Below are 26,711 nucleotides of genomic sequence, written 5' to 3' on the forward strand. Positions count from 1 at the left end.
TTAGATGGATGATGTATTATCCCTGATGGTGGTTTGTTAGATTTTAGATGGATGATGTACTACCCCTGATGGTGGTTTGTTAGATTTCAGATGGATGGTGTACTACTCCTAATGGTGGTTTGTTAGATTTCATATGGATGGTGTACTACTCCTAATGGTGGTTTGTTAGATTTTAGATGGATGATGTACTACCCCTGATGGTGGTTTGTAAGATTTTAGATGGATGGTGTGCTACCCTTGATGGTGGTTTGTTAGATTTTAGATGGATGGTGTACTACCCCTGATGGTGGTTTGTTAGATTTTAGATGGATGATGTACTACCCCTGATGGTGGTTTGTTAGATTTCAGATGGATGATGTACTATCCCTGATGGTGGTTTGTTAGATTTTTAGATGGATGATGTACTACCCCTGATGGTGGTTTGTTAGATTTCAGATGGATGGTGTACTACTCCTAATGGTGGTTTGTTAGATTTCATATGGATGGTGTACTACTCCTAATGGTGGTTTGTTAGATTTTAGATGGATGATGTACTACCCCTGATGGTGGTTTGTAAGATTTTAGATGGATGGTGTGCTACCCTTGATGGTGGTTTGTTAGAATTAGATGGATGGTGTACTACCCCTGGTGGTGGTTTGTTAGATTTCAGATGGATGGTGTACTACCCCTGATGGTGGTTTATTAGATTTTAGATGGATGGTGTACTACCCCTAATGGTGGTTTGTTAGATTTCATATGGATGGTGTACTACTCCTGATGGTGGTTTGTTAGATTTTAGATGGATGGTGTACTACCCCTGATGGTGGTCTGTTAGATTTTAGATGGATGATGTACTACCGCTGATGGTGGTTTGTCAGATTTTAGATGGAAGGTGTACTACCCCTGATGGTGGTTTGTTAGATTTCAGATGGATGGTGTATTACCCCTGATGGTGGTTTGTTAGATTTTAGATGGATGGTGTACTACCCCTGATGGTGGTTTGTTAGATTTTAGATGGATGATGTACTATCCCTGATGGTGGTTTGTTAGAATTCAGATGGATGATGTACTATCCCTGATGGTGGTTTGTTAGATTTTAGATGGATGATGTACTACCCCTGATGGTGGTTTGTTAGATTTCAGATGGATGGTGTACTACTCCTAATGGTGGTTTGTTAGATTTTAGATGGATGGTGTACTACTCCTAATGGTGGTTTGTTAGATTTTAGATGGATGATGTACTACCCCTGATGGTGGTTTGTCAGATTTTAGATGGATGATGTACTACCCCTGATGGTGGTTTGTTAGATTTTAGATGGATGGTGTACTACCTCTTATGGTGGTTTGTTAGATTTCAGATGGATGGTGTACTACCCCTGATGGTGGTTTGTTAGATTTCATATGGATGATGTACTACCCCTGATGGTGGTTTGTTAGATTTTAGATGGATGATGTACTACCCCTGATGGTGGTTTGTTAGATTTTAGATGGATGATGTACTACCCCTGATGGTGGTTTGTTAGATTTCAGATGGATGGTGTACTACCCCTGATGGTGGCTTGTTAGATTTTAGATGAATGGTGTACGGCCCCTGATGGTGGTTTGTTAGATTTTAGATGGATGGTGTACTACCCCTGATGGTGGTTTGTTAGATTTTAGATGGATGGTGTACTACCTCTTATGGTGGTTTGTTAGATTTCAGATGGATGGTGTACTACCCCTGATGGTGGTTTGTTAGATTTTCGATGGATGATGTACTACCCCTGATGGTGGTTTGTTAGATTTTAGATGGATGATGTACTACCCCTGATGATGGTTTGTTAGATTTTAGATGGATGGTGTACTACCCCTGATGGTGGTTTGTTAGATTTTAGATGGATGATGTACTATCCCTGATGGTGGTTTGTTAGATTTTAGATGGATGATGTACTACCCCTGACGGTGGTTTGTTAGATTTTAGATGGATGATGTACTACCCCTGATGGTGGTTTGTTAGATTTTAGATGGATGGTGTACTACTCCTAATGGTGGTTTGTTAGATTTCATATGGATTGTGTAATATCCCTGATGGTGGTTTGTTAGATTTCAGATGAATGGTGTAACCTCTGGTGGTGGTTTGTTAGATTTCAGATGGATGGTGTTCTACCCTAATAGTGGTTTGTTAGGTGTCAGATGGATGGTGTACTACCCCAGATCGCATTCTGTTAGATTTAAAATTGATGACGTACTACCCCTGGTGGTGGTTTGTTAGATTTTAGATAGATGGTGTACTACCGCTGATGGTGGTTTGTTAGATGTGAGATGGATGATGTTAGATTTAGATGGTTTATTGTTAGATTTCAGATGGACGGTGTACTCCCCCAGATCGTGTTTTGTCAGATTTTAGATGAATGATCTGCTACAACTGACTGTGTTTTGTCAGATGGCTGTCCTGTTGTCCCTTGTGGTTTTGTCTGGCCTGACATTTGATGCCTACTAGCCATTGATCGTGGTTTGTTATTTCTGATGGCTGTCCCATTGTCCCTGGTGGTTTTGTCTGGCCTGAACTTTGATGCCTACTAACTCTGACTGTAGTTTGTTATTTTTGATGGCTGTCCTATTGTCCTTGATGGTTTTGTCTGGCCTGACCTTTGATGCCTACTAACCCTGACTGTGGTTTGTTATTTCTGATGGCTGTCCTATTGTCCCTGGTGGTTTTGTCTGGCCTGACCTTTGATGCCTACTAGCCCTGACTGTGGTTTTATCATTTCAGATGGCTGTCCTATTGTCCCTGGTAGTTTTGTCTGGCCTGGCCTTTGATTCCTTCTAGCCCTGACTGTGGTTGATGATTTTCGATGGCTCCCTTGTTGTTGTTGGTGGTTTTGTCCGTGACCCTACAAGCCAGTGCTAAGAAGGAATTTGTGGACCTGTCCCAGGAGCATAAACCCGGGATCGTGGCCTACCCTATTCACAGTCGATCAAAGAGGGTACAGCCAAGAATTTGGAGTCTGGTCGGAAACTTTGTACACTGTCACTAAATATAAAAGCATTTATCATTAGCCTACCAGTGCTACAGAGTGCTGTTCAAACTAAACAGCCTTCATGATCGGACTATTTTATACAAAACTCTCTTTCAATGAAAGTCTTTTGTTTTATCTATTACGGACGGTTCTTGGAAAGTACATTACGCTATGATCGTTTAACCTATTATTAATAAAATTGCTTTTAACTGCGCATATGGTTTTCTTGAAGGAATCAGTTGATGTGAAGTATCCAATGAAATGTAATAGAATTAATTAAGATATATTCATATGTGCATGGTGTGAAATGAGCGATGAAAAGTATACAACTTCGGGAATAAACTGAATATCAGAAATACTCCAGTAATCATATTCCATGAGGCCGATTACCTAAATTTGTCAGGCAATTAATCGATTAGTTAGTAGATCAGATTAGTAATCAACCAATAACTAAATCGGCCAGCCAACCTCTTCTGCTCTACATCCGTTTGCCATCAATTATGATTTTATGGTTATTTTTCCACAGGATAGAATATAACACTTTCCAGACAGTGGAGCATTATGGGACACACGTGGATGTTCCCTGTCACATGATGGAGGGAAAATGGCGCCTTCACGAAGTTCCTGTCAGTCAGTTTACGGGTCCTGCGGTTGTGATTGACCTCACGGATCGAGCCGCGGATAACCCTGATGCCGGGGTCACGGTGGCCGATATTGAAGCGTGGGAAGCCAAGCACGGGCAAATTCCTGACGGGCAATTGTTCTCATGAAATCTGGTTGGGACAAAAAATATTCAAGCATAACTTCGTATTTCAACACAAATACACCGACAGATACCACCTCTTTCCGTATCCTGGTTTTCACGCAAATACAACGAAATGGCTGGTGGAAAATCGGTCCACTTTCCACGGGATTGGCGTGGACACTATTTCACTAGACCGTGGATTAAGCAAAACATTCAGAGCATATTTAAACCTCTTCGCTGGCAATAAAGTTGGGTTTGAAACTCTGGCTAACTTGGAAAAGATTCCTGAAGCGGGAGCCATGTTCCATGGCATTCCCATAAACCTCTACGACGGAAGTGGATGTCCCGTCCGCACCTACGCCATTGTCGACTCGGATTCCAGCGCGTCTTCTCGTCTCACACCGATGGCATTCGTGGGAATGCTAGCTGTCGGAATGCAGGCCGTTCGTCTGCGTTTCATGTAAGTGTGTTCAGCCGTACCAATTGCTCTTGAAATTCTCTTGTTAAAATAATGTATAAGAAACAGAAGACTGAAGAGCAACTGAAATGAAATAGATACATAAATAAATATTCCGATCAACGTTACTCTTAACGCAGGCTGTGCTCAGATATTCAGTGGACGTGCATAGAGACGTTCACTATTCGAGAGAAGGGAATCGGAATTCGCGACGATATTAATGTGTCGCAATGTGAAGAAAGGGGAAAAAGCTACTGCCTGTTGAGCTCTGCAACAAGACAAGCTATAACCATCCCAGCACAGTAAAATAAGCATCGCTATCACGGATAGGTTAGTTAGTAAGTGACCTGTTTTGAGTACAGATGTCAACACAACATTACTCCTGTATGGCTAGCCGTGGTAGCTGTAAACACTGTCTTCAGATACCAAGGTCTTTCTAAACCCTTCTCCAGTGACCTTGTCAGTTCCTTCTGACGTTGAGTAAAGCCGATGGTTGCTTTTTGTCCATGCGCAGTCGAAAGTCTTGAAAATAAGAGTACTATAGGTTTTGTTGCCCGGCACTTCAGAGAGAAACGTATACTCTCGTGTTGCGCAGACAGTAAGCAGCTCATCCTGGTAAATTAAATACGTTGCTAAAATGCTAAAATGATTTGATTGGTGTTTTACGCAGTACTCAAGAATATTTCACTTATACGACGGCGGTCAGCATTATGGTTGAAGGAAACACACGTCCATCCGCTGGTTGGTAGCAAGCCTTAACACCCACGCCCGGACCAGAAGCCACCATGAAGTGGACTTTATCCAGTCTGTGCTCCAACACTTTTCATCCTTATGAAAGCCTTTGACTGATTTATGTTAAACGTTGTGGTGAAGAATTTTTCATTTTATGACGGTTAGGTTTATGGGCAGAGGAAACCCGTATGCCCTGAGTAAACCACAGACCTTTGGCAGGTCCCTGACAAACCTTTTGATTTACAGCCGAAACAATCACTTGACAGTTGCAGAAAGCCAGAGCTTTAAAGGTGGAGAAAAAAAACCCTACATAATGTTCAGATAAAAGAGTGCGAAAAGTTAAATTTTAAACATGGTAATGTTTGAAAGAAAGAAATACTCTTGGAAGTAATTTATTTCCTTTTCTGATAATGATATAGTTTCACAGTAAGAACAATAAATTAATTCGAGTAAATTTCGACACTCTATGATGACATGAAAATTGAAATCTTATAAAATTTAAACCGTGTAGGGGCCTACGCGAAGGGCGTCAACGATAATTCAGTTTTGCTCGATTTGCATTTACCTTTCGTTTTCTGTTTGGAACGATGGAAACAATATAAGCTTATCATCTAATTTACCTATGCATGTAAAGAGAACACAGACACTAGTATATATCATCACATGCTGGCGTCACTTTGCAGCAGACCTATCAAATAGTGACATTCACAGTGCTGCCTCGCTAGAACATTTCGTCACAGACACTAGTATACGTCATTTCACCTCTGTCGCCTTGCAGCAGACCTATCCAACCGTGACATTTACACCGCTGCTTCAATGCAACATCACATCCTAGACACTAGTATGACCGTTTACTGACACTAAATCAACCCATATACATTCCTTAATCTTGTAATTAGATACTCAACAGTGTCGTTAATCCTAACGGTTAGGCCCGTTGTGAACATTTATCATATACCTATTGCCATTACCTAACTGATACAGGCGCATGCTATATTTTCCCGTATTTGCATCCTCTGAAAACAGGGACTGCTTTCAATGTTTACATTCAAAGCGTCCTCTATCGGGGAAAGCCTTGAACTCACATCGGAATTTGGTGTGACGTTACCACAGCAACAACATTAAATTATACAGAGAAGGCATTTAAAGAAACAAAGAAACATACAAAGAAACAACAAGCAAGTTCGTTACAGCCTAGGAGAAATTATGTGACCATCAAACTTTAATCGCGGCTACCAAATTAACTTGTTCTACTGATCAAGTATGATTAACACCGTGACGTCGGTTCATTTCTTTAAAGCTGAGTGAAAATATGACTGACCTTCTTGGTGAAAATCTTTAACTTTGTCCCGTGAGCAAACTAAATACAAGGTCGGGCAGATAAATATTCACATGTGGATCAATCCCATACAGTCGCTGATCTGATCTCGTTTCACTAAGGGTCGAATAAATTGTCACAATAATCCGAAATTTAGGCCTACAGTTTTCATTAACCCGTCGTCTTTCGTCTTCCCATCTTCTGAATGTAAACAGTAAAAATAGCAAATATATTCGGCGCTCACACACTCACGACAGTCGTCAGTAGTTTCATCATAATTTTCTATTGGTGCGCCAAGATCGAGGATCACTGCTCGTTTTGAAAATTTCCTGTAGAATCACCAGAGCTACAGCGACACACGATCTGTGGCTACACGGCCACACGAGGATGATATTTTCAATAAATGCAGTATTTACATCACTGTTGTAGAGACCAATTTTCAATACAGTCATTATCATGTACTGTAGCCGTTCCTTTCAAACAAGATGTGACTGTAAACCACACCGCATGTTGAAACTTTGCTAGCATAACCCACGTGTCTCTCACGTGACGACAGAGAGTGAGGGAATTCCCGTGACGTAGAGAATTGACCACGTTTCGTGAAGTGGCGACCTTGTAATAGTCTAAAATCGTGAATGTTCACTATTTTGATTTGTTTTAAATACTTTGCACTTGAAACTAATGAAATAGAAATTTAAAGAACATAATCATATACGAGCTGAAGAAATCGTTGAGATTATGATTGACGAAGCAGCATTATAAATGTCACTGTTGGATAGGTCTACTGCATATTTTTACCAGTGTGATAAGACGTAAACTAGAATGCTGTAAGACGATACCAGCGTTCTGCAACAAGGAGGCACGTTACATGCACTCTAAGGACTCCTTCGTCGTCATATGACTGAAAAAATGGAATGCTGTAGGCGGTACCAGCGTGATATGACGTGTACTAGTATCTGTGACGTGATGTTACAGTGAGGCAGCGCTATAAATGTTGGATTGGTCTCCTGCAAGGCGACACCGGCGTGACATGACTTACATGTCTGTGATGTGGTGCTCAGTGAGGCAGCACTATATGTCACCAATATGACAGGGACCTACCACAAGGAGAATTAGAAGATACCAGTGTGGCACGACTCAACTAAATCATGTTAGAAGAGACGTTGCTTTCCTCCAGAGAGAAACTGATGCTGTGCATAATGCTACATGCAGGTTCAAATAAAACAATGCCAGAAATAATGTCATGAGTTTTCATATACTGGGAAATGACATGTTGATTAGAGGTACATGTTAATGCAGAAGCTTTCTTGCCATACATTTAATGGACAATTGCAAAACGGTCATCAAGTTTTTACACACGGGACGATTAAACATTTTCTTGTAGATACAGCCCACAGCTCAAGAGCCCGAAGGATGGTTTTTGCCGTCTTGAGTTGTCTCCCTTACTCTTGAATGTTTTTAACCTCACAGGGGTTTATATGATGCCTGATACTCAAATCACACACACACACACACACTCACACCCATAACACACAAATGTATTATCAAATGTAAATAAACAGTATTATTTTTAGTTGGAATATTTTTATCTAAAAGCAGATTTAGTAATTCCCTTGAGTGTTCTGATTTGTAGCTTATAGTAGGTCGTAGAGGACTACATGTATTCACTCAAGTGTGTTTCTTCCGATCTATAGTTAGCGTCAGTAAGTCAGTATAGGGAGTGGCTAGGTGTAGATGCAACTTCATTGAGATTGAACCCAGGGAAGCGGTATTACCCCACCGCTTCGCATTCTCGGCGATATATGCTTGGGGCAGATGAAATCACATGCAGAAATAATGAAGAATATGCACAACAATCAGGTGACTAATGTTGGTTTGTTTCTGAAAATGCGATGGTGAAACGCAGAAATAATGAAGAATATGCACGAGATGATAAAAAAGGTTAAAAACAGTAAATGTGCTGTGAATGGTTAGGTGGAATTCTATTTCCTGTGGGTGAGAGGTTAAAAATAGTAAATGTGCTGTGAATGGTTAGGTGGGATTCTATTTCCTGGGGGTGAGGGATTGGAGACAGAAGGGCGTGTTCGACATGCTTAAAGCAGGAAATCTACACTATGCGAGTGGGTGAAAGCATACTGTTTCCCCTTACATATGGACAAAACAACCGGTCGCTCCCCGACCCCACGTCAAGTGTGGCTTGCAAAAAGCATGCCCTTACGGCTGACTGCAGCGTCACATTGCCCACGGAAGAGAATACGTATTCTCGGTGATCAGTGAAGCGTTCGATTTCTGTGCCACAAGTTCGGCGAATCTATTTTTCTAGAAAAGGGGAGGATCACACTCACTCTGAATTCACGCCATTCCACAGGTGTAAGTTCAGTTTGGCTAACGGAGGAGTTTACACTGATCTGTTTTCACATTACATGGTTAGAAAACATTATAAGGAAGATACTGGCAAATCAGAATGGTCGGTTCTGGTCGGAGAAAGGTCAGTAGTATGTCACTTCACTTGTGTATACATTTTGGCATTTGCTTATAACAGATGGGGCATGGAACAGTTGTGCTGTTTAAGCTAGAAGAAGTCAGGGTAGAAGAATTTTTCAAACACAATCAGCTTGACCTAGATGTATAACCCATACATGTATATATTCACACTTACATTATCTTCGTGTAGAACAGTGTTTTCACACATAGCCTTAATAGTGTAAAGGCAGTGTATTCACATTTATCTTCATGTAGGGCAGTGTTTCCACACTTGCTTTCGCGCAGGGCAGTGTTTTCACACTTGCTTTCGCGCAGGGCAGTGTTTTCACACTTACCTTCGTGTATGGCAGTGTTTCCACACTTACCTTCGTGTAGGGCAGTGTTTTCACACTTACCTTCGTGCATGGCAGTGTTTTCACACTTACCTTCGTGCATGGCAGTGCTTCCACACTCACCTTCGTGCATGGCAGTGTTTTCACACTTATCTTTGTGCATGGCAGTGTTTCCTCACTTACCTTCGTGCAGGGAAGTGTTTTCGTACTTACCTTCATGTAGGACAGTGTATCCATACTTACCTTCGTGCATGGCAGTGTTTTTACACTTACCTTCATGTATGGCAGTGTTTAAGACTTACCTTCGTGTATGGCAGTGTTTCCACACTTACCTTCGTGCATGGCAGTGTTTCCTCACTTACCTTCATGCATGGCAGTGTTTCCTCACTTACCTTCGTGCATGGCAGTGTTTTCACACTTACCTTCGTGCAGAACAGTGTTTCCACACTTACCTTCGTGTAGGGCAGTGTTTTCACACTAACCTTCGTGTAGGGCAGTGTTTTCACACTTACTTTCGTGTAGGGCAGCGTTTCCACACTTACCTTCGTGTATGGCAGTGTTCCCACACTTACATTCGTGCATGGCAGTGTTTTCACACTTACCTTCGTGTATGGCAGTGTTTTCACTCTTACCTTCGTGTAGGGCAGTGTTCCTGCACTTACCTTCGTGTAGTGCAGTGTTTTAACACTTACATTCGTGCATGGCAGTGTTTCTACACTTACATTCGTGCAGGGCAGTGTTTTTACACCTACCTTCGTGTATGACAGTGTTTTCACTGGTACCTTTGTGTAGTGCAGTGTTTTAACACTTACCTTCGTGCATGGTAGTGTTTCCTCACTTACCTTCGTGCATGGCAGTGTTTCCTCACTTACATTCGTGCATGGTAGTGTTTCCACACTTACCTTCGTGCATGGCAGTGTTTTCACACTTACCTTCGTGCATGGCAGTGTTTCCTCACTTACATTCGTGCATGGTAGTGTTTTCACACCTAGCTTCGTGCATGGTAGTGTTTTCACACTTACCTTCGTGTATGACAGTGTAACCACACTTACCTTCGTGCATGGCAGTGTTCCTGCACTTACCTTCGTGTATGGCAGTGTTTTCACACTTACCTTCGCGCATGGCAGTGTTTTAACACTTACTTTCGTGTAGGGCAGTGTTTCCACACTTACCTTCGTATAGAGCAGTGTTTTAACACTTACCTTCGTGCATGGCAGTGTTTCCACACCTACCTTCGTGTGCGGCAGTGTCCCTGCACTTACATGTGTTTTTACACTTACCTTCGTGTGGGGCGGTGTTTTCACATTTACCTTCGTGTAGTGCAGTGTTTCCACACTTACCTTCGGAAGCCGGTGTTCACTTTGGCAGGTGTACAGTCTAGGGTGACCATAGTGTTAGTCAATGAGCCCCATCGAAGATGTTAATTGTCAAAAGATGGTTCTTCAATTAATTGCCGTCACTGCAGCAACCTCTGTTTTAAAATTCTCATATATAAAACTGCAAACATGTCACAAGAAAAAGTGCCTTGACGGAAGTGTTGCCAGCCACAATAAGAGGCCTGGGCGAACAGTCGTACAATGTTTTCTTTAAATTATACGATGTCAAAATTAAACTGGTGTTAATTTACGTGCTTAAAATTTCGCTGTTTCGTAGCAGTGAAATGTTGGGAACATCACTACACAGCTTTCAAAAAGTTTTTCACCTGTGTTCCTATAACTTGGAAGTTTTGTGAATTGGTATAAGCATGGCTTTGTACTTCCGGTCAAATATTTAAAGAATGGAAATTTAAATCGCTGTAATATCCTCAAGGTGTTTTGTGTAAATTCACTGACATAGAATGCAAATAGAGCTTGTCACATGGTAAATAAAAAGCAATTAATGCATGGCATTCAGCTTACTTAGTCCCTGGAAACCAGGACCTTAGGCTTTTTCTGAAAAGACTCACGTGAATGTCTAGCTGTGCATATCACCAGCAATGCTGGTAATGTAAAATCTACTGGTTTTTGTTATCTAACTGTGCCTATCACCAGCAGTAGCATCAATCATTGTAAAAAGTAATGTAAACAGCTAGTGGTCTCGTATCTTGCTGCGCCCATCACCATCAGTTGTAGCAATGTAAGACCTGCTAGTCTCGTGTATCTAGCTGCGCCCATCACCAACATTAGTAAGAATGTAAAACCTGCTAGTCTCGTGTATCTTGCTCCGCCCATCACCACCAGTGGTAGCATTGTAAAACCTGCTAGTCTCGTGTATCTAGCTGCGCCCATCACCAACACTAGTAAGAATGTAAAATCTGCTAGTCTCATGTATACAGCTGTGCCCGTCACCACCATTGGTATCATTGTAAAACCTACTGGTTTCGCGATAGCCTTGTTTTTCTTTCACACACTTTCAGACGCCTGCTTTAATGTTATACACACATTCAGCGCTAGAGCTTATGTGTTGCAGAGGGCATTGTGTTCACAAAAGGTGCGGCGTCCTGTTAATGCAGTTTTTTCAGTTGGAGACGAGTGGGCAGTGAGGTTCTGGTACGGTGTGATTTTATGATTTACATGGGTACGCTTCCACCAGCCTGTGTTAATATCGCTTCTGCAAAGTACTGACAAACTAATGTTGTAATTGAAGGATAACAGCTCGTGTAAACCATGTGTGGTCACCCAAAATGCATTTGTTCTACAAGGATGATAACAAGACGTGTAAACAATCTGTAATCACCCAAAGTGTAGTTGTTCTACAAGGATGATAACAAGACGTTTAAACCATCTGTGGTCACCCAAAGTGTAGTTGTTCTACAAGGCTGATAACAAGACGTTTAAACAATCTGTGGTCGCCCAAAGTGTAGTTGTTCTACAAGGGTGATAACAAGACGTTTAAACCATCTGTGGTCACCAAAAGTTTGGTTGTTCTATAAAGGTGATAACAAGACGTGTAAACAATCTGTGATCACCCAAAGTGTAGTTGTTCTACAAGGGTGATAACAAGACGTGTAAACCATCTGTCGTCACCCAAAGTGTAGTTGTTCTACAAGGGTGACAATAAGAAGTTTACACCATCTGTGGTCGCCCAAAGTGTAGTTGTTCTACAAGGGTGATAGTAAGAAATTTAAACCATCTGTAGTCACCCAAAGTGTAGTTGTTCTATAAGGGTGATAACAAGACGTTTAAACAATCAGTGGTCACCCAAAGTGTAGTTGTTCTACAAGGGTGATAACAAGACGTTTAAACCATCTGTGGTCGCGCAAAGTGTAGTTGTTCTACAAGGATGATAACAAGACGTTTAAACCATCTGTGGTCACCCAAAGTGTAGTTGTTCTACAAGGATGATAACAACACGTGTAAACCATCTTCTGTTCCCGAAAACGCTGTTGTTCTACAAGGATGATTACAATTCCTGGCGTGCGTGCTTGAGGCGTTCGTGCTTGCGTGCGTGCTTAGGCTTTAACGTCGTGCTAACAATTAGTCCTTAAAGTCCTTTGTGTAATGTGCCTCCTTGTTACAGGACTGATTTCCACCGCTCTTTTATCTAGTGCTGCGTAACTGAGACGACTTACCGAAGACAAGTAAACAGCCCCACGCAGCCGTTATAATGATATGAGTCAACCAGCCCTTTTAATAATGACAACCCTTTAATGATGAAGACAAGGAGAAATGTTTTGCTCCACCGCTCATTGCAGAAAGATTAAGTTAAGAAAAGATCACAACACACTCCCTGGAAAGATAATAAATACGGTGTATGACAGCCTCAAAAGGAAAACGTTTTACAATAAATGAAATTAATGTTCCATATTCGGAATTCAACAAAAGACACACGGGGCGATTTTTTTTTGGAGTGTTACAGTGAGCCCAGTTTGAATGCAACCCTCACTGCCTGCTTACTGACGGTTTGAATTGTATAAAATCCGTGTGGGCAGCCAAGCATGGTTCCACCATCGTAGGTATTCACGTGTAGGATTCACTCGGGACAAACTGTCTCTTAGCTTGAATGTGGGGTCACCAGGTACAAGTGAAAAAGTTCAAATTGAGCAGCACAAATGTGAGTTCGTGGTTTCGGGATATTTGAGGTACTAGCGTGTAGCAGTGTGTTCATGAATGCTGTTTACCCAGGCGGATGAATGATTGTAGGAGTCCAAAAGTTCTGGAACCCATTCTACAAACCAAGCTGTGACTTAAACCAGTAATAATATGGGCACGGAAGTTCAAATGGAGACTGATTTGTCTTAACATTTGTTTTTTAACCTTTCCCTATATTTCCAGCGAGCACTAAAATCACGTTTGGAGTTTTAAATTCAATATGGAATGGCCCCTATTGCAATGAAGCTTTTTCTCTGATTGGGCATGTATTTGGGGCTATCACATTTTTAATAAAAGTTACAACATCTAGCTTTAAAAATGTTATGGTTATTTAACGAATATTAATTTGTTATAAAACGTTCCCAGGGCCCGTGTTTATCAAAAAAATTCAAAAATAGCCACACATAAAATGCTTTGGTGTTGAAAGTTTAAAATTTGTCCACTGACTTTTTTCTACTGCAGAACAATGGACTAAGCATAATTTGAGTTCTTTCCTGTTCTGAGGTTGACTTTTTAAACACTTGCAATTTATGATTAAAGTCTTAAGTTGCTTAATAAATATCAAGCCCCGGCTGAGACATTGCCTCTGTGGCATAAAACCGTAATCATTCACCTGTTCGTGTATTGAATCCTGCAGGAGGATGAGCTGGCGGCTATCGAGGAGAGTCAGCTGGAATCAGACAGGGGGCAGTGGTCTAACCGGGCGGAGTTTCTCCTTTCGTGTATTGGACTGTCCGTGGGACTGGGCAACGTGTGGAGGTTCCCAGTTCTGGCTTATGAAAATGGCGGAGGTAACAATGATTTATCAGGGAGTACAGTGGCTATGTGTGTATACTTTTCTGATCGAACGAAGCTAGAGTGACAGGCAAAAGAAACTAGAAATGTCCTCTTTTTGTACTATTTAAGTATTATCTTTTCATGCGCGTAAGCATGTGCATGAAATTTTAATTAGCTCATTATCTGGTTGCAAAGAAATAGTGATATCCTCAAAATAAGACATAATGTTCGGAAAAACATTATCGTGATCTCCGTCGTGAAGTATTTATTTTTTCGTTTGACTGGTGTTTTATCCCGTACAGCACTACAGAATATCTCACTTGGCAATATATCAGCAGTATGATGGGAGGAGCAGGGCCCAGGGAAAACCCACGACCATCCGCAAGTTGCAGTTGGACTTTTCCACGTACAGCCGACGAGGAGGCTAACATGACCTGTTCAACACAAGTATATGCTCAACGCTCACAACCATAATAAAATCTAATATGTACATAATTTGTTTTCTTTGCGAGCACATTTGTTTTGGTTGGTGTTTTTGAGAAATATGTTCTAAAATCTGAACACTTATATTATACTGAACTTAATATTAGTTCTAATGTTCTTTGCAACAGCCAGGAAGTGGAGGATGTTGGTTTTGTAGGCCAGTGAAAATATGCCGCATGTAAGCTATATCCGAGTTGACCTCAGGAGGTCAAGTTTTGCCATGCCTAAGTACTAATTTATTGTCTGGCAAAGCTTTGTATGCACTACAGTTGAGTAATAGAGAATCGTCGATATAGAGCTTTGGGTAATAAATTGTTATCCATGACACGATCCCCATATAATCTTCAGTGTAACAGTAAAATTGTACTCTGTTGGCATTTAATTTAGACTTCGCCTTTTTCAATTCCACAGCCGCCTTCCTGATCCCTTACATTGTTCTACAGTTATTGGTCGGCAAACCCATGTACTTCATGGAATTGTCCATGGGACAGTTCTCCAACCTCGGCCCCACGGGCGTCTGGCGGATGAACCCCATGGCGAAAGGTACATTATGGTAAAATTAGTTTGAAACAGTTACATAGTGTACCCGTTGGAATTGTCTATGGGGAAGTTCTTCAATCTTGGCCCCACGGGCGTCAGGCTGATGAACCCCATGGCGAAAGGTACGTTCTGGTAAATTTAGCCTGGAACAATTACGGTGGAAATGCGTAGCACTGTTTAGAATACACTGAAATCGTGTAATAACAGATACATTTCAAACACGTAGACAGAATTGGATTTTGGGACTTATATCGAAGATATATGAGTTAAAACGTTTTACCATTGTCTTGCAGGTGTTGGTGTTTCCATGGCATTGATTTCCTTGATAGTTGCCATCTACTATAATGTAATAATGGCCTACACACTGTATTACTTTTTCGCTAGCATGCAGACGAATCTTCCATGGACAACATGCTCTGATGTAAGTATATTTTTTCATTATATTAATATACATTTATCGCCGTTATTATTCAGCGCTTTGTTCACTTAGAAATCGTTTCCAAAAAATATTTGTATTTAACAAAGGCGATTGTTGAATTTTTTGATTCTGTGATTTGCAGAAGAGACTTAAAATGGTTTTAGATTTTGTCCTCGTTCTCAACCCGAATGTATGTTATCATATGATGCGTTGATCGCAGACCGTTCACACCCATCGTCCAGTGAGTGTCAAGTGTATATATATATATATATATATATATATATATATATATATATATATATATATATATATATATATATATATATATATATATATATATATATGTATGTCCTATCCATTTTGGACTGGCCGTTAGTATTATACTTATGCTCTCAGTGATTGTGATTATGAATCATTCGCCTAGAACATTCCTTTCGTCTTTCCATCGTCACTGAAAACTGTTGACTGCTTCTGTATGACTCCGTCCTAATTTCTAACTTTATATATATTGTATTGTCTTAGGTCTTTGATGATGGTTTCTGTTGAATGTTGTTTTGGAAATTGAAGTTGCGATTATTGCCTCGAACGTACATTATGGTTGACGGCTGAAATGCGAGTGTAATTTGTTACACCTAAATTAATGTGTACACAGAGGCGAGAGTAAGTAAATGTATAAACAGGGGCCTACGTCAGCGGGACGGTATAAAGCGCATATTAACATTTAATTATTTTTTTCAGAATTGGCTGTCTCGGAACTGCGTGGTCCGATCGGGTGAGATGACTTCCGGTCTGATGCCTTGCATGGATGACGACCCTTTTGTCAACTATCACATGTGTGTCTGCGACGAAAAGAACGCCACGCTGAATTACAATCTCACACAGCATTGTTTCTTTGGATATGAAACTGTAATTGATCTTGTACCGTTTAATAAGTCCAAACACAACCTAACAGATGTTGTTATGGTCAATAACAGTCAGTTCATCCAGCAGGATCGAGAGGTGGTGAACACAAACTGCTCACAGTGGTGTGTGAAGAGATCGTCTACAAGAACAGCAGCTGATATCTACTTCTAGTACGTTCTACAGGACAGCCGATTATGGAATTATTTTAAAAAAAGACCATAATATCAATTATTACTGAAGGTTTTGAAGCAGACGTCTGCGTTCCTTTGTACACGGAATCTCTCTTTCCAAATATATTTGCCATAAGGGTCTAACAATCATTATGGCTCAGGCGTTTCAGGCATCGATCATCAAGGCAGAAGCATGAGCAGTTGCAACTGAAACGTAGTCATAAAGAAATTCAGTTGCGATTTCAATTGATGAAAGTTATGCTTGGAATGTCAATCATATTTGGCTGACTTTGACTGAAAATAATGCTGTTTAAAGTGTACATGTTTTTTCATCGAAATGAAATATTCAATCAGTCGTCAATTTTTGGTATATCGGTTCGTAAAAGTAAAAGCAATTTTCTTGGACAGACGTGGGACTCGTCAAAGTGGCGTCGTGTAATGGCGCCTAGAATGTACCATTGCTAAAAATATAACCTTCTCAAAAGCGCTGAAAAACATGACTGCGACTTGTTTTAATGTTCCATTGATTCGAAATGAAAGGCTGTAACCATTAATTGGCCTAATTAGTCATGTTAGTTATCTGTTTTTTATTCAGTGATGAAGTGATCAAACTGTCAGACGGCATACACAACCTAGGAACCCCCATCTGGTATTTGACACTCTGTCTTATTCTCTCTTGGCTCGTCGTAGTTCTTTGTCTCATCAAAGGTATCAAATCATCAGGCAAGGTAAGCTTACTTTAATGTGGTGTAATCTGTTGTTTATAGTTCTTTCGCAAATACCTTACGACAGTTGTCTATTTTAAGGCCTGCCTTCGGTTAACTGATGGGTAATCTTCATTTACAGAGAGTTAATATACTCACTCAACAAACAGCTGATCTTCCCCGATGCCCTGTCATTCACACATCCATTCTCTCCGTCACACTGCAAACTTATCTATAAATTAAAGTTAACATTGAAAAAGAAAAAAAAAATCAGCGGTCGTAGAAATGTCAATACTGAGTTTTTGTATGTTCCTTAGGTGGTATATTTCACTGCGACCTTCCCTTATATCATTTTGCTGATCCTGCTGATACGCGGAGCCACCCTGGATGGATCGCGGGAAGGTGTTCTCTACTTCCTTGTGCCAGAGTGGAACAAGCTGTTGGATCTGGAGGTAGGAGAAATAAGGTGGTGAAAAATGCAGAGCGACTGTGAGCTCCTACCAAAAGGTAACGGTGTTACTGTGAAACAACTTCGCTATGTGGATCTGGGTGGAAAGGAATCCATAATATATAGTACAATCAATGTATAACAATTTATGTTACATATTTACAATGCAACGTAAATATGACGAAAATGACTCATTTTTGGTGAGCCTCAAACATTTTAGTACCACTTCCATTATCCCCTTCTGTACTGAGGATGTAGGGTATTCGAAATTGTCAGATTTGTCATAAATTATAAGTAGAAGCCTGACAACTATAGTTTCATTCTAGTACATTCACACGGGAACCTTTGACAAACCAACGACAGGATACTGACACGCGACATAATTGTTGTCTGAAAATTTCCGGCTGGCATTAATTTATTTTAGATTTCGAATCTATGTAATCTCTAACTTGCCTGAACCAAAACGCTGCAAGTAGTCCTCCTCGCTTGGCCCTTAGAGGCTAGAGCAAATAATCAAGACTTGTTGGCCTGTTGTCAGTGTAGTGTTATTTAGTGGAGTGTCATGTCTAGTGTCTTCGCCATGATACTTGGGTTTCGGCAGCACTTTGGCGGCATGGACTTGACTTGTTACGAAAAGACACTGTATATGTACAAACACATAATGACCCCCCCCCCCCCCTCCCATCGTCGTATGACTGACAAAATGTCAGGTACGATGTAAAACCCCAAGCATACATACACACATGTCTTGTGAGCTTAATCTGATCATTGGATGGCATGTAAATGATGTACATTCCTTTGCTTTCAGGTCTGGAGAAATGCAGCCTCTCAGATGTTTTTCTCGCTCGGTGTCTCTTTTGGTGGCATCATCATGTTCGGAAGTTACAACAAGTTCAGAAACAATGTTTATATGTAAGTTGATGACATAACGATATGAACTGTAATACAACGCGCCTGACAAATTTTAAAATGTTGCCTACATCTTATGGTGGCTTGTCTTACAGAACCGTTGGACAAGCAAAGAATATTTTTATTCGGATCAGATTATGTTTCTGGTTTATAGAGTCAGAATCATTCGTGAAGTTGTAAAAGCGAAAGATGGTAGGATTACCTTAAATAGCGTTGAGCTTATCTTTGTTGATCCCCGTGAAATAGGAGAAAATTCCGTATAGTCAGAAATCATTCTTAGTAGGCACTTACACACCCATATAACACCTGCTGATTAGGCTAGCCCTAGATCGATTTTATACAGACAGATGTTTGTCTCCATTCGAAGTCTTGACTATACTGGAGATTTTTGACTGAAACGCGATCAGTTCAAATCCAACCGAATTTTCATTATTATTTTAAAAGAGCATACACAACAATTTTTTCACAAAATATCAGCTTTGTCTATGTACGTGATGCCATTCAAAATCGGTAATAAAGTTCGTAAAATTCAATATAAGGGTCACTTCATAACTGCTTTTCAAATTTTAGAATCATTTCAACCCTGTAAATAGCGCAAGTACGTCTGTGATACTTTTTGAAACGCATTAATTGGAGCTATTCTTGGTAGAGAGAGATATTTAGCGATTATGGATTTTTTGGCCAAAAAATCTCTGGTGTAGCCTCTTTAATACATCGCTGAAATTATCATAGAAAATTGTATAATCGAATTCCATAGTTGAATTCTTTTAGTCTTCGCAAAACCTTCTTTGTCCGTTAACTTTGGCTTGTTTCATTCTTTCCAGCGACTCTCTGATCATCAGCGTCATGGATATTCTCACTAGTTTCATCGCTGGCTTCGTCATATTTACAACTCTCGGTGCCATGTCCAAAGAACTGGACATCCCCATCACAGAGGTCGCCAAGAAAGGTATGCAGGTTTAGGCTTCAGGTTCTTACTGCACTCTAGCCGTCGGTACCAGGTATCAGAGAAGGGCTGAGAAGATGCTTGTGTTGGGCAGTAGGCTTATATTAAACAATGGTGCACTGCAAAGTATAACTGTTTGTTGGTACTTCAACGACATGTCTTCAAGAGCAGTTAATAACCAAGTGTTGGCAAAGAGATTCAATTTTTCCTTGCTGAGAACATGTGACAGTCAACTGTTTGTTTCTAGGTTACGGGCTTGCTTTCGTCGCCTACCCAGAAGCCCTTTCTCGACTTCCAGTCCCACATTTATGGTCGCTGCTCTTCTTCTTCATGTTGTTTACTCTTGGACTTGACAGTGAGGTAATGCAGCTTACAGTTTCTTAACAGAACTGTACAAAACCCTTTGCAATAACATTCCTTCTATGGACTGGCAATATAAAAACACACGATGTTTTAGGCAGTTTCTCACAATTCTGAACTCCTCTCCACTCTGGGTATAGGCCTAAGTGAATATTCCCAAGAGGATTGCCCAAAGGCAGAAATTCAATCTGCAACTTATTTCATCATTGACCCAGAACATCAAATCTCATCTACATTCATGTACTAGTATTCATTTTTCCCCATACTGACACTACACATGTTAACTCCATGCAGCCTTTCTTAAACGTGACAGATTTCTCTTTGGCAGTTTGGCCTCCTAGAGACAGTGCTGACTTGCCTACAGGACGAGTTTCCCAAACTAAGGCGCTTTAAATGGATACTGTGTATCGGTGTGGGTGCTGGGTGCTTCCTGTTGGCCTTACCATGTGTCACCAATGTAAGTAGGTCATGCCGGATGGGAACCGGCCCTTTAACTCCACATCATAAAGAAGGGCAAGAAAGGAAATGTTAGGGACCGTGTAACAGTGTGTAAGTCTGTAGATAATATAGGCTAACAGGGACGTTTAACCAAAGAAATTCCAGGATAACTAAATTTAAAATGGATTCTTATCACTATTTAACACCTATCCTATCACACCTGTTTTTTTTTATTTATTTATCCCAAAAAGCTTAGGACTTGCAAGAACCGTGTGATCATGTCATTCTATGCCTGTTGGCATCTTGCCAAGACTTGCACCTGCGCCTAGGGATGAATCGTTTTGCAAAAGAAATTGATAAAGTCGTAACAAATTAATAACAACTTGGTGAAAGTCATGTACATCAAACCTCTGTTTCTTAAATTTCAAACCACGGCGTTATGGTCATTTTTTATGGTTTAGTTACAAAAATTTTCTGATATGTAGGACTTGATATACAGGGTGTCCCAGAAGTCGCGCACCATCCAGGTTGAGGTTGAATGCTTGAGCTACAGAGAGGTGTGTTGCCCCATCTCTTCCAAACATAAAAACCAGTTCAACTCTTTCTTGTACTGTTAGTGTATTAGCCATAATTAACTCTGAAAGAGAGAAAAAAATTTAAAATCAGTTTTAAATCTGAAACACAGAAAAAAATGAAAATCAGGATGGTGCACGACTTTTGGGACACACAGTATGTCTTCTATTATCTTTTCTATCTGGTAAAACAATAAAAAGCAAGGTAAAATTTCTCACCTTCTGTCTCTAAAACCTTTACTGTTGGTCTCATGTTTGTGTCAGATTTGATTGACGTTTCTGATCCGATAGGGCGGAGACTACGTTGTGACGTTGATGGATTCGTACGGGGCTAGTTTCGCGCTCCTCTTTGTCTCCAGCGCAGAGATCATAGCCGTCATGTGGGTGTACGGTAGGTCAGATTCCCCATTAGAGATAGAGAACACACAGGTGAATGATTAGAGGCGTGAAATAGAGAAGTACAGAGGGAATTTTTTTAGTGTATACTAAAAGAATGGTCATATGTGAAGCGATCTGACCCTTTTATAGCGTCCTTGAGTTGATTCATATAACCAAAAGAACACAAAGTTTTTGATGGATATGGTCATTCAATACAGGTATATAACATGGTAACCTATACCATGCATAATAAATTGGTTAGGAAGTTATTGCTGGTTGATATTAAGAGACAACAAGACGAAAAGCCCCACGAAACTTATCTAACTCGAATGAGCAGTGATGCATTACATTTTCTTTCCAGGAGTGGCACGATTCTTTGAGGATATAAAGCTAACGATAGGTTATTCGCCTCACTGCTGGCCATACTGGATCTTCTGTTGGTTTTTGGCAGCTCCGATTCTTATTGTCGTAAGTATAACTGCGTGTATAAACCATCCCATATTTAAGAAATATATGTAGATTACATTTTGCGGAATCTTGGTACAATTTACCCATATATCTCCCATGTTGCCAGTTTTTGGTGCTGGTCTTGCCTGTATTTATATATCTCTTTCATGTTGCCAGTAGATGGTTGTGCTCTTGCTGTTATTTACTCGTATATCTGCCACGTGTTGCCAGCTGCGAATATAGGTATTTCCTTAGTATTTTTGTCTCATGTTGCCATGCAGTTGCTGGTGTTGCTCTTCTTTATTCACTCGTATATCTCTCTCTCATATTGTCAGTTTCTGGTTACCCATTATGTGTTTCATGTTGCCATGCCATTGCTAGTGTTGCTTTTGTCTGTATTTATGTTGCCATTTAATGGTGTTGCTCCTGTTGGTATTTACAATATGTCTGTCTCATGTAGGCATTTGCTGGTGGTGTTCTTGCTGGTACTACCTTGTATATAAGTTGTCAGCCGCTAATGTACTGGTAGATATTTCCCAGTATTTCTGTGTCATTTTGTCATGCAGTTGCTGGTGTTGTTTTTGTCTATATTTACCTGTATATCTCTCTTTTGTTGCCAGCTGCTAATGTGCTGGTAGGTATTTCTCAGTATTTCTGTCTGATGTTGCTTGTGTTGCTCATGCCTGATTTTACCCGTATTTCTGTCTCATATTGCCAGATGGGAGTGTTTCTGTTGTTATCTAGTCACCCACACCTCTTTCGTGTTTCCAGCTCCTGTTGCTGTACACTGTGATAAAATACACTCCACCGACCTACGGGAGTGGAGAGGCGTTCTCCGTGCTGTCTCAGGTGCTGGGCTGGATCCTGGCCGCCTTAGTTATGCTGCCCGTCCCTGCCTGGGCTCTGATTGTGCTAGCCAGGAACAGATGGAACGTTTGTGAGGTGGGTGTACAGGTTTAAATTTAACATTGAGTATAATTCTCATGTAAGTAAAAATATGGACATAGCGTCCAGAATCCCACACATTCTGCTTTATGCATTCCGCTTAGCCAGGGGTTTGGGGCCTTATATTCATCGTGGTGCATTAGATCGCCACATTGAATCTATGAACAGTCGAAATCAAAGCGCAACTGAGATGCATGTTTTTTATCGACACTTTATACTGGTATGGTACACGATTTGAACTCACTCATTTGGTTTCACTCATTCGCCTTCAACATACCTTGCGTATTTCTACCATCCACAAAAGAACTGACAGCTTCTCTTTGAAAGATTACATCCTAATTTCGTAATTAATGTATTTTCTTAGTTCTTCGGTGGTTTGTGTGAAACGTCATTTTGAGATTTGGCCGTGCAATTATTGACCGGGAACAGCCATTTTGGTTACGGCTGGTATACTAATGTGTTCACTAGACCACCACAGATTTTCAAGTGGACGTTCTGTACAAACAGGCACAGAAATATTAAGATCATTGTTGAATCTTTTTTAAGTCTTTGCTTTTTATCAGCCTAAAATCTTTCAGAACTTACAGTGAAATAGAGATGCTAGAACTTTATTTTGCTTTCTCTGTACTTGCAGGCTGTCCAACCAGACGTCACATGGGGCCCCGCGTGCGGCTCTGGGAACGTAGATGGAACACGACTAAGGGAGATAAATGAGTCTGGCAGAGAAAACCCAGGCTTTGATAAATTCTGAGTGGCATCAAGCAGCATTTATCAACTCTTTTGCGAACAAATAATGACAAATGTTATGTATTTTACTAATAAATTAACAAAGATATGCTCTAAATATTTTAACATTTATATTAATTTACATAGAATATTTTTGACAGCCTGAGGAATGATGGCCTGGGGTTTTGGAACTGAATGTTCTTAATGAAAACAAAATATCGAAATATATTTACAATTGTTCTTAATGTTAACATGATATATTTAGCCAGCATAATATATGTACACGTGTATATCTGAGATTGCTTTTTTATTTTATGAAAATGACGATGTACAGTATTCAGCTGAAAAAAGTCCTATTTTTAGACGATATGTAACGACGTAAATCACACTTTTGTAGAATTGCAACTGTTCTCCACAAGGACTGGGATTGGTAAAAGATAATTTTATTGTAAAAGAAAATATCGTTGCTCTTAAAACCTCTGTGTGTAAACAGAAGAAAAATAAAAATTTAGAAAAATGATGTTTTTGAGGTAATGTTTATGATCTGGATACGGATTGTTTAAAAACCACCTTGATGCCGATCTAGCTCCGGTTTGCCACTAAATTTAAAAAGATTGATCCTAGTGTCAAGCTGTATGTATTTATATAAGGGTATATGCTTTAAGTTTGACGTCGTACATTACAGCCTGACAAATGCCGTGTGACAACGAGGAGTCATTGCTCAGTCATATTATACTGACACCAGGCCAACCAGTCCTGTTTCCTCGCTTTAGGTGCTGCTGAAAAGTACCGGTTTTAAAGTCTTTGACATAACCCCATGCGGATTTGATCGCAGGCCTTCCGACTTCGAGGCGGATCCTCTAACCATTAGGCCACCGTATAGTTGTACGCAAAGTGTCTTTACCGACATAGCCTATGGCAATGGTGAAAAGTTATTTAAACTGTGCCCTGGGTGCGAATCTAGCTCCGGTTCACAATAAAATTGAAATGGATTGGTGCTGTGCCAAGGCTTAGCAGTGGACAAAGTTTCTATACCAACATGAGACAACGGTGAAGAATCGCTTAAAATTAGAACTGCCTACAGTTTCACGGCTTCCAAGCAGTATGCACGAATGGATTTTAGCCTCTGCTTCTGCTTCAATACAGAACAGTTTGCGACATCACAATGTTTGTATCTGTCGTTCAGTAACACAGCGATTCTGGTATTATGACATGTAACCTATTGGTTTTGTAGCAATTTCAAGCTTTGAACCAAATTTCTTCAAAGACATAAGGCAATGTCGAAGAATTATTTTAAATATCCGGTTCGCTATCAAAATGCACTGTAGTTTTGCTAGCGACAGTGCCAGGCTGTGCACAAAGTTTCTTGACAGACACAAGGTAACGGCTAAAATTCTTTAAAAATATCCGCGTCACCATCAAATATGTAATGAAATAATGCTAATACCAATGCTAAGCTTTGCACAAAGTTTCTTTACAGACACAAGGCAATGATAAAATATCAGAAATGTGATGGACTGGTGCTAGCGGCAAGTCTTGCTGGAAGCTTAGCCAAATCCGCGCGCAACGTTTTGCGTAAAATTGAGTACAGATAGTTGACAATGGTGCGTGAAGAATTGGTTATAATTGTCCTGGATCCGGATCCAGCTCAGGGTACCTACCCCAAGGTCAACCTGTGCGCCAAATGCCATCCAAATGCGTTAGTAACTTTATCTGTAAGGTTACTCGCGGACGTATTGGCGTCAAAAGAATAATACTCCCTGCATGGTAAAAGCATAATCTGCTTTGGCGGACCTAACCCTTTAACATTTTTCCCTAAAAACGGCGTTTGTGTTGTTTGTCAAAATGAAAAATGTTTATACGAAGTACAGAAGCCGATTTAAACATATAGGAATATACACATCTATGCACAAAAAAATATGTGGATGTCTCGTAATACTGTGTAGCGTTACCCCTCGTACAAAACAATAAAAGACTTACAGCATAGACAGTAAATCCATCGTAGCAGAGTGATAACAGACAAATGGTCTCACAAATAGTACATGTAGATTTTTAGAGAATAAAAATCATGCTGGAAGCCTGCATAAAGCTAGACGTTGATAATTTAAACGCTATATTATATTATAGCCCATTATATTGACAACAGTTATCTTCAGAGTCCAGAATAAAGAAGCCATGTAGGGCTTGGCCGGCCAGGACACGAGAAGAGGGGGTTTCATGCACAGGGCTTATACTCGTATATATGGCATACACTGTACATTTTGTGCATTTTATGTAATTATAATTCCTCATCAAATTAAGCAACAACAGGACGTGAAGCTGATAGACAGGTGCTGCAGACACTTAAATACTGAGTGCATAGTGGGACGACCTCCAGTTGCTCCGAAGGCTGTTTTTGTCCTAATTTACAAATTTTAAACCTTGCCACTGTTTTCACCTCATGTTATTGACGTGGGATGCACTTCTGTGTAATCAAATCATCCTACATATTTATTTCCCAAACATGGCAATTAACCAAAAAAAATTAATGGACCTCGATCCGTGGCTGATCGAGATGGTTAGCGCGCCATCGTGGGGCAATGACCCATGATAGAGCCTCTCACCAATGCGGTCGTTGTGAGTTAAGTCCAGCTCATGCTCGCTGCCTCTTAAGCCGTATTTGGGAAGGTCTGTAGCAGCCTGCGGATGGTTGTGGGTTTCCACCAGGCTCTGTTCGGTTTCCTTCCATCACAATAAATGCTTCCTTAAGTCGTATACCGGTAAGTGAAGTATTAATTCTTAAGTAGGTCTGCGGCGTAAAACACCAATCAAATAAACAGATAAATAAATTCTTAACCATTGAGTGATGTGGATTCACACGAAAACTTCTCTAACCATTAATGCTATTTATTTATTTATTTGATTCGTGTTTTACGCCATACTCAAGAATATTTCACTTATACTACGGCGGCCAGCATTATGGTGGGTGGAAACCCACGACCATCCGCAGGTTTCTCGGAGACCTACCCACTTACGACCGGAGACGAAGCCAGCACGAGCTGGACTTGAACTCACAGCGACCGCATTGGTAGGAGACTCTTGGGTCATTACGCGCTAACCAACTGAGCGAGGCCTCCCATCAATGGTAAGGAAGATCTATTAAAAGGTGCCAGGAATGAGAGCATTCCAATTGAAGTTGTCCACATACCAGAACATGCTTCGCCGGCTAAACTATAGTGTTTTTGACTTTCTCGACTTTAAGCAGTAGGCCTGGGTACAATGATAGAAAGTTTCGTGGGCCTTAATGTACATCTAGCCTATCGGAACATGCGGAAATGCTCATGTTTACAACTGCGTGGAATGTGCGGATTAGCCACTTTAGCGTTAGCCACATTGACCTTAGTTTAGCCATCGTACGTTAGTTAACTTTAGCCACCGTTACTTACATTAAC

At 40.5% G+C, this 26,711-nt stretch overlaps 2 protein-coding genes across 2 annotated transcripts; both read left to right on the forward strand.

Annotated features, from left to right (window-relative positions):
* Positions 1 to 2,813: 2,813 nt before the first annotated feature.
* LOC135475747 (kynurenine formamidase-like) lies at positions 2,814 to 4,187 on the forward strand. Its single transcript, XM_064755683.1, has 4 exons — positions 2,814 to 2,945; positions 3,211 to 3,227; positions 3,505 to 3,699; positions 3,812 to 4,187. The coding sequence occupies exons 1-4, from the start codon at positions 2,814 to 2,816 to the stop codon at positions 4,185 to 4,187; spliced, it is 720 nt and encodes a 239-aa protein (XP_064611753.1).
* Positions 4,188 to 8,617: 4,430 nt separating this feature from the next.
* On the forward strand, positions 8,618 to 23,696 carry LOC135475475 (sodium-dependent proline transporter-like). The gene is made up of 15 exons (XM_064755387.1): positions 8,618 to 8,718; positions 13,754 to 13,907; positions 14,788 to 14,919; positions 15,210 to 15,337; positions 16,073 to 16,407; positions 17,003 to 17,135; positions 17,429 to 17,563; positions 18,368 to 18,471; positions 19,293 to 19,417; positions 19,662 to 19,774; positions 20,103 to 20,231; positions 21,076 to 21,175; positions 21,524 to 21,630; positions 22,381 to 22,551; positions 23,189 to 23,696. Exons 1-15 carry the CDS (start codon positions 8,695 to 8,697, stop codon positions 23,303 to 23,305), a joined length of 2,007 nt encoding a protein of 668 aa, XP_064611457.1. The 5' UTR covers positions 8,618 to 8,694; the 3' UTR covers positions 23,306 to 23,696.
* Positions 23,697 to 26,711: the final 3,015 nt, after the last annotated feature.

Source organism: Liolophura sinensis, chromosome 9 (genome assembly GCF_032854445.1).
Source record: "Liolophura sinensis isolate JHLJ2023 chromosome 9, CUHK_Ljap_v2, whole genome shotgun sequence".
NCBI lineage: Eukaryota > Metazoa > Mollusca > Polyplacophora > Chitonida > Chitonidae > Liolophura > Liolophura sinensis.